Source organism: Leucoraja erinacea, chromosome 4 (assembly GCF_028641065.1).
Source record: "Leucoraja erinacea ecotype New England chromosome 4, Leri_hhj_1, whole genome shotgun sequence".
In the NCBI taxonomy this organism is placed as follows: domain Eukaryota; kingdom Metazoa; phylum Chordata; class Chondrichthyes; order Rajiformes; family Rajidae; genus Leucoraja; species Leucoraja erinaceus.
The window spans coordinates 86,191,407-86,199,914 of record NC_073380.1 but is presented as its reverse complement, the minus strand read 5'-3'; the positions used below and the strand labels follow the sequence as shown (position 1 = coordinate 86,199,914).

At 41.9% G+C, this 8,508-nt stretch overlaps 1 protein-coding gene across 2 annotated transcripts in view; it reads right to left on the bottom strand.

Annotated features, from left to right (window-relative positions):
• Window positions 1–1,447: 1,447 nt before the first annotated feature.
• Window positions 1,448–8,508, bottom strand: part of fam91a1 (family with sequence similarity 91 member A1) — a 57,910-nt gene continuing 50,849 nt past the window's right edge. For both annotated transcript variants that reach the window (XM_055634744.1, XM_055634745.1), the window contains exons 21-24: window positions 8,358–8,462; window positions 5,667–5,790; window positions 2,610–2,679; window positions 1,448–1,779 (exon numbers count right to left, since the gene is read on the bottom strand). In XM_055634744.1, coding sequence (XP_055490719.1) covers window positions 1,600–1,779; window positions 2,610–2,679; window positions 5,667–5,790; window positions 8,358–8,462 — 479 coding nt within the window. In that variant the 3' untranslated portion in view covers window positions 1,448–1,599. The remainder of the gene's footprint in view (window positions 1,780–2,609; window positions 2,680–5,666; window positions 5,791–8,357; window positions 8,463–8,508) is intronic.

Sequence of the window (8,508 nt, the reverse complement as noted above, 5' to 3'; positions counted from 1 at the left end):
CTCCATTCAGCATCATATGCACAGCATTACTGGTCCCAGAACTGTGGGCAAAATCATTGCCAAGGTAACTGTCCTAATGTAGATCCAGTTTGTTGTTACTGAGACAGTCAGAGCAAATCAGCCACTTGGATAATTCATTTTCCAAAGATTTACATCAGATAACTAAATAGTTCAGGAAGAATAAAATCAAATTTAAGTAGCAGTTCAAACTGCCCATGGACAAACTCCAACAGGGTTCAACAGAGAAAAGATCCCTCTGTTTGTCAAGTTTTGTTTGTTACTTTATCTCTCAAAACAGTTTTGGTTTTAAACATTAAGCAAAATTTGCAAAATTCAAGATATCTTTCAATCAGCTTCAGCAGAGGGTATCCAGAAAACAAAGGAGGGACGGGATTGTTGGGTGTTAGGTACAACTAGAGGGGTTGAATGGCCTCCTTCTGTGTTGTCAAAAAATATAATAGGACTTCAATTGTATTTGATAGAAATGCTTAATTGAAATGTTGCTCCTGGTCTCTCCATATAATTTAATATATGTTTCAATACTGTAACGCTTTTCATATACTATTATAGTATTTGATATATTTCAGAAACAAACAAAACTAGAGGCTGGCAAATCTGCACACCAGATCAAACCAACAGCTTATTCTTAGCTTCCTATTTTCAATCACATTTTGAAGCAATATTTGTAGCATGGCATTGTTTTACACCAATTAATGCCATGGATATTTAGTACAATGACCTCAATCTCAAACTTAGCACTTCAATCAACATTCAGTAAGTTAAACTGTTGCAAGAGGATTCTTCAGGAGACTAGATTCCAATTTGATTTGGGATGAGGTATGTAAATGAACACTTTCAAGCTAAACCTTTAGCCAATGGAATTAGATTACAACAATGACCAACATACATGCTGCCCAATAGTAATGGGCCCACAACCAGACAACCAAATGTTGCTTTAGTCAGTTCTCTGGGTAGGAAGGGAAAAAAAAGAAGAAAATTGATTCCCACTTAGATTCGATCAATGGTAGTATAGATCGTAATCACCGTTGTCTGAAGTTGCTCTGCACCATATAACACTTTTTCAATATTAGCCTCTACAACCTGCGGTTCCAAATACTGATTCAGAGAAAAAGCTGCATATATTTATCCAACAGTTTCAAGTGGAAATACCAAGTGATTCTTTATACATATGTTCAGAAGTGATTTTTTTCCACCATTTTCCTAAGAAGTTTACATCATTAAGAGCCCAGAGCTTATTTTTAAAACATTATTAAGGTACTAAATAACCACATCAATTTAGATCAGCATTTAGTTCTTTAGGAAGCGAGGGAAAGGAGAGGGAGGGAGAAAAAAGAGAGAGAGAGAGGGAATAGAGGGGGAGAGAGAAAAAAGGGGGGGGGGGAGAGAGAAAGAAGAGAAGTGAGGGGAAGAAAATGGAAAGGGTGAGAAAAATGGAAAGGGAGAGAAAAGAGGGGGAGAGATGAGTGGGAGAGAGAAAAGAGAGAACTGTTAGAAAGGAAGAAGTGAAAAGCCAAGTATAGAAGAAATGAAACAAACTTTCTTATCGAGGTGTGCAGTATCATAACAATAGAAATGAGTTCAATTAGTTTGCTCCTTGTGCAATCTTGCAATATGTACAGGTAAGTGAGAACGTCCAACCCATTCAGACAAGACTCCATCTTTGAAGATCAGGCTCTTAGCTGGAAGAGGAACTCCTGCATCAATGGACGATGTGTAGGGAAATAAATTTGTTACACCACTATCCGAGTCGCTGGTTTCCTGAACACACAAGAACAGTAATTAAGAAAAACATCCCAGAAATGCCACACCAGAAATACATTTATTATTATCCATGTTTTGTGAAATTTACACTCGGTTTGGTTCAGGAGGAATTTCTTTACCCAGAAATCAGAGATTGAAACATGGAAAATAGGTGCAGGTGTTGGCCATTCGGCCCTTTGAGCCATTCAATATGATCATGGCTGATCATCCAAAATCAGAACTCCATTCCTGCTTTCTCCCCATATCCCTCGATTCCTTTAGCCCGAAGAGCAAAATCTAATTCTCTCTTGAATACATGGGAAATGCAGAATATTGGGAAATGCACATCTCCCAATACCAGAGAGTGGATGGCGTGAAAGACGGACATGTTTAAGAGTAAGTTGGTCAAACCCATAAAGGAGAAACAAAATGATAGTGAGGAGTGGGAGGAAGCAGCTGGTATGGAGCATAAACAATGGGATGGCTATTTTGGGCCACATAGCTTGCTCTTCTGCATGTTTGTACAATGGAACAACTTTTCCTTTCAGGTACCCAGTATCAAACTCCCTTCCCAATCTCTCAACATGACATACTCAGGGCCCAATGTCAATTAAGAATTAATTTCCCCAGTCATTTCCCCTATGAATCCAATATCAACCACTGCAGTTCCATATCTAACTAGGTTCATCAATGCCAATAAGAGATTTTCAGGTTAGATGTGAAACCAAATCCTAAAGACAAAAGGGTTCCTGTCTCACTCTTCTTCCTCTTATCTAACTAACGTACATAAATATACATCTTAAACAGCTTTACAACTGGTTGAAAGTGAGCTGCACTTTTTTTTTTACCTGGAATGACTGTACAAAGCTGAGGACTTGCAGAGATAGCTTTCTACTGGAATGCAAAAGTTTCAGAAGGCTGTGGAAAAATGAGAACATAGCACGTTAAGAATCGACAAAGATATGGCGCAGATAAAAGCACAGAGGGAGAATATGCCTACTCATTGCACCAGCCTCTGTTTAAGGAGACAGAGTCCAAATCATTATGAATGATATTAAGGAATAACTTTCCAACGTATAGTTTTCGATGTTTTACAGCTAACAAATGGCAGTGAACTGCTTCTGCCAATACATCAATACCACAATTGTACCATAAACAGTAAAACTTCAAATTTACATAAGCAGCAGTTACAACCTGTTCCCCCTCTTTTAATCATTTGAACTATTCCCACAAAGAACTGAATTGCTTTAAGTTATCTTATGAATGTAAAGTTTGCATCATCTAAACACACTGTCCAGGGCAACTTATGCTTAGTTCATTGCAAGGTAAAATGCCCTAAAATAAGTGGGCATCAAGGAAGAATATTTAAAATGATTATGGAAGGGTGGCAGGGATCACTGAAGGTGAATGGGTTGAGATTCTAGAATTGTTAATGTGGTCTAAGTATTTCAAAACTGAGGCTTTTAGGAACTCAGTTTATGAGGATCCACTCTCTCCTGCCTGGGTATTTTTTCAGCACGTCCATAACTTAATTAATTAGTTCGAACTGGGTCGAAAAACATTTGCTTTCCTGCCTTTTGTTTAACGGTGAAGTATGCCAAATGGAACACCATGCACCACTTGTTCTGCCATGGATCTGATTTTTCTAATTTATTTTGCATCAAAGTCTTGTTTTTTTTGTAGTCTTTTGTTTTCTTTTCAACATCTTGTAGAATGTGTGTAAAATATGTATTGAGGGTATAGAGGGGAGATAGCCAGGATAAAGTTTGCAGTTCCACAGGGACCCGCTCTTCATAACTCCCTGGTTCACTTTCCCTCCCCACCCACCTTTTTCATCTCATGGCACTTCCTTCTGCAACTGTAGGAGGTACAAAACCTGTCAAGAGTTATACAGTAACAAGCCTTTCAGCCCCACTTGTTCATGCAGACCAAGATGCCCAGTCTCAGCTAGTTCCATTTGCCCGCAGTTGATCCCTATCCCTCTATACCTTTCCTATCCATGTACCTGTGTCTCTTAATTGTTGCTATTGTACCTGCCTCAACTACTCCATCTGGCAATTCATTCCATAGACCCACTACCCTCTTGAGTTAAAAAAGTTGCCCTTCAGGTTCTTATCAAATCTTTCCCTTCTCACCTTAAACTTAAGTCCACTGGTTCTTGATTCCTCTATCCCGTGTAAAATAATTTGTGTATTTACCCTATCAATTCCCCTCATGTTTTTTTTGTGTGTAGTCTTGTTAATGTACCTGTGATGCTGCTGTAAGCAAGTTTTAAATTGTACCTGTCCCACACTGCACTTATGCATATTACAATGAATTTGACTTGAAATTTGGCAGTTGTACATTTGGATTACTTTTGAACAAATTAAAGACAATAGGATTACCTTTGTGCAAGTGTGACTTTTAAGAACCGTTGTCTAGATATTACACCTTTAAATGCTCAATGGAAGAATATGAGTGATCAGGCACACAGGCCTGAAATGTTGTGAATTTATTAAATAGCATCAGATTTGATGCATTTTGTGTACATGGAGACAAGATTAGATCCTTCTCCTTACAGAGGATTTTTAGAAATAAAGTATTGCATTTCTGTGGTGCTTTTCATGTCCTCAGGACACCCAACCGTAGGAAATGTGGCAGCCAATTTATACATTCAATCTGACGAACAGCAATGCAATTAGTAACAATTCATAAATGTTGACAGTGAAGAAAATGGCCATCTAATAAGATGTTTGATGTTATGTTGTGCCTTGGTGGGTAAATGAGCATTTGTTTCCATTAGCAAGGCATCAATTAGCAGATGGCACAGATATGAAATTAATGGTAATCATCTTTCATAGATGAGATGAGAAGTATTGTTTTAACTCTTGCATAAAGTGTGAATTTTCAGCTAGGCAGCTTGGGGAAATGGTAGAAAACACTTTGCACAATAAATAATGAAGAACTCTGCAACACGCTTCTCCCAAAAGGATGTGTGATTCCAAGGGGGGAGGGGGGGGGGGGGGGGGGGGAGAGATAGAGAGAAGGTCAAATAAAAACCAAAAATGAGATTGGCAATTTAAAACAAATTTTTTAAGGACAATGAGGGATGTGGATCTCACTGAGGGAGCTAAGCACAGATCAGCCATTATTTAATTGAATGATGGACAGTGTCAAGGGCTGAACTTTCAGACTGTTCATGGAGTGTGGGGGGAAGCAATTTCAAGTGGCAGAGCTGTTTCAGAATCTTTCAGAATCAGACTCAACTTAAAAACAAACAGGACAATGGAGAAATAGACAAATATTTGAACATCAGCTAAAAGCTTTTGTTGTATGCTAACCTGTCAGCAGAAAAACTGTACATGATTACAATCCAGCTATCCACAGTATACGAATACATGATAAAGGGAAAATAATGTTTAGTGCAAGATACAAGTTCAATAAAGTCCAATGAAAGATTGTCTGAGGGTCTCCAATGAGATAGAAAGTAGCTCTGGACAACGTTTTAGTTGTTGATAGGATGATTCAGTTATCTGATAACAGTTGGGAAGAAACTGCCCCTGAATCTGGGGGTGTGCATTTTCACACTTCGATAATGCTTGCCTGATGGGAGAGGGGAGAAGGGGGAGTGACCTGGGTGAGTCTCGTCCTTTATTATGGTGGTGGAGCTGCAGAAAAAGTATGAAGTGCAAATGGAGTCAATGGAAGGGAGGTCGGTTTGTGTAATGGTCTGGGCTGATCCACAATCCTCTGCAATTTCTTGCGGTTGGATTAATATTTGAAGATGAGCTCCAATGAAAGAGCTGGGCCCTCAAGAACCAGTACATCCACAACAGTGTCCATCATGCATCATTCAATGCAAGTTAAAGCAATGATTCCATGAGGAGAAAAAGGCAAACCAGCCATGATCGTGAAAACTAACTTACTTCTCCTTCCCACACAATCCATGCGCCGCAATCTTCCTACAAACATGTCTGTTCAGTTCTGAAACAAAGAGCGGGATCCCGAAGCAGACCTCCAGAGGAATCCAATCCTGCTCCACAGTGGAAACTGGAAAATTAGAACATTGTAAAATTAGAACACCATGATATTCCCCTCTTTCACTTTAGGGGCAGCATTTCTGGGTGAAAAATAGTCACCTGATGTAATTGTCATAGAAACATAGAAAATAAGTGCAGGAGTAGGCCATTCGGCCTTTCGAGCCTGCACCACCATTCAATATGATCATGGCTGATCATCCAACTCAGTATCCTGTACCTGCCTTCTCTCCATACCCCCTGATCTCTTTAGCCACAAGGGCCACATCTAACTCCCTCTTAAATACAGGTGCACAACCTTTTATCCAGAGTTCCGGAAACCGAAAAACTCCGAAAACCGGCCATTTTTTCCAGATGTCGTCTGCGCACCAAAGCTCGCGTTTAGCGCCAAACTTGACCCGAAACGACCCACGGTCAACCCAGGTCTGTACTACTGTAGCGGCTGCCTCCTCCCCGGAGACCGGGAGACGCTTAAACATCTGTAAATCATTGCTTAAATGTTAGTCAGTTAGTTTGGAGGACTTTTATGTGCAGGGGGGGTGAAGGGGTAAACTTTAATGCTTAGTCCCCTACCTGGTCGGAGAGGCGGGGAGCGGTCAATGCCTACCGGGTCGCCGTGCAGTAAGCTCCGCAGCGCTGTGGCCAGTGGGGCTGCTGGCGGCGCCGGTTGTAGCTCCGACCCCAGCAACTCTACCCCTGGCTGCGCGGCGCTCCAAATCCAGCGCGGCCCGCGGCCGGACGCCCCAGCTCCGGGAATGTCGGGAGTCGGCGGCGTCGCAGCGCTGGGATACCAGCGGGAAGTGGGCAATGCCTTACCGGGTCGCCGTGCGGCAAGCTCCAGAGCGCTGTGACCGCCGACTCCCAACATTCGCGGAGCGTCGCTGGATTTGGAGCCGCGCAGCCAGGGGTAGAGTTGCCGGGGTCGGAGCTCCAACCGGCGCCGCCCGCGGCCGGACGGAGCCCCCAGCTCCGCGAGGTTGGGAGTCGCCGACCAGGTAGGGGACTAAGAATTAAAGTTTCCCCCTTCACCCCTACTCCACCACCACCACATAAAATCCCTCCAAACTAACTGACTAACATTTATGCAATGATTCTCTTGGTCTCCGGGGAGGAGGCAGCTACTCCAGACTTTTCAAGCCGCCCGCGCTACCTACCTAATCTACGCTAAAAATCTTCCATTCGGAAATCCGAAAATGTCCGAAATCCGACAAGTGTCTGGTCCCAAGGCTTTCGGATAAAAGGTTGTGCACCTGTATAGCCAATGAACTGGCCTCAACTACCTTCTGTGGCAGAGAATTCCAGAGATTCACCACTCTCCGTGTGAAAAATGTTTTTCTCATCTCGGTCCTAAAAGATTTCCCCCTTATCCTTAAATAGTGACCCCTTGTGCTGGACTTCCCCAACATCGGGAACAATCTTCCTGCATCTAGCCTGTCCAACCCCTTAAGAATTTTGTAAGTTTCTATAAGATCCCCCCTCAATCTTCTAAATTCTAGCGAGTACAAGCCATGTTTGGCCAAAGGCCTTTCTGCAGTTGGTACATTCAACAAGTCCAAGATATTCAACGTGAAAGAGAAATGATTAAAAGCTCTTCATAAGGGCAAGAGGAAAATTTGCAAGGAAGATAATGCGACAGCTGATCAAAAGATGAATGATGAGGTTGGTTTGTGAGGAATGAAATGAAGACAGAGGTTGTTGAAAGACTTTCCAGATGAAAGGGTCTTGGTAGCCGAAGGCACAATTAAATTTGCAAATGCATGAAAAGGCAGAATTAAAAGAGCACAGATGTCAGAGAGCTGTAGGAATGAAAGCAGTTGCCAAACACACCTTAGACACTGTGTGAGAATGTGAAGCAAGATGACTAGCCAGCACGTTCATTTGATGACTGAAATCCACTAAACTAATGCTGAAATATACTAGTTCAGTGCCAAGAACTCAAATCAGACAGCTCAAGTGAGCAGTCTCAGAATAAACGAGGAGGAATTTCTTTAGCCAGAGGATGGTGAATCTGTGGAATTTATTGCCACAGATGGCAGTGGAGACCAAACCATTAGGCATTTTTAAAGCGCAGATTGCTAGGTTATTGATTAATATGGGCACCAAATGTTTTGGTGAGAAGGCAAGAGAATGGGGTTGAAGGAAAAATAGATCAGCCATGATCAAATGGCAGAGCAGACTCGATGGTCCAAATGACCAAAATACTGCTCCTGTATCTTATGATCTTACGAACATCCACATATTCACCAACTAGAAGGAGCCCTGTTTGGTTTTATTAAAACTTTATTCTTGGGTGGTGGGGGTCACTGACAATTGCCTTTGTGTAGGTGGGTGTGAGTCACTTTCTTAAACCACTGCAGTCCATGCAGCAGAGATGCTCCCTAAGTGGAGAATAGCAAGGATTTTGACCTGATATTAATATGTCAAAGCAAGGTAGAGTGCAGCTCAGAGATGGAAACAGGAAGTGATTGTACTCTCCGGGAACTAAAACCCATTCACTTTTGATTGAATATGGACCTGGGTTTGGAAGGTGCTCGATTCTAAACACTGGCAGAAGATTAATGTCGCAAGATTTGCCTTTACCTTCACCAGTTCTTTTGGTTCCAGAATCAGCCACGGGCTCATCTGCCACTAACTCAAATGATTCTGTGCTGCCTTGAACAGAGCCAGATGGGGATTCAAATTCTTCTGCAAAAAAATACAAATGCACATTAGATTAACAATATGTCAAGGA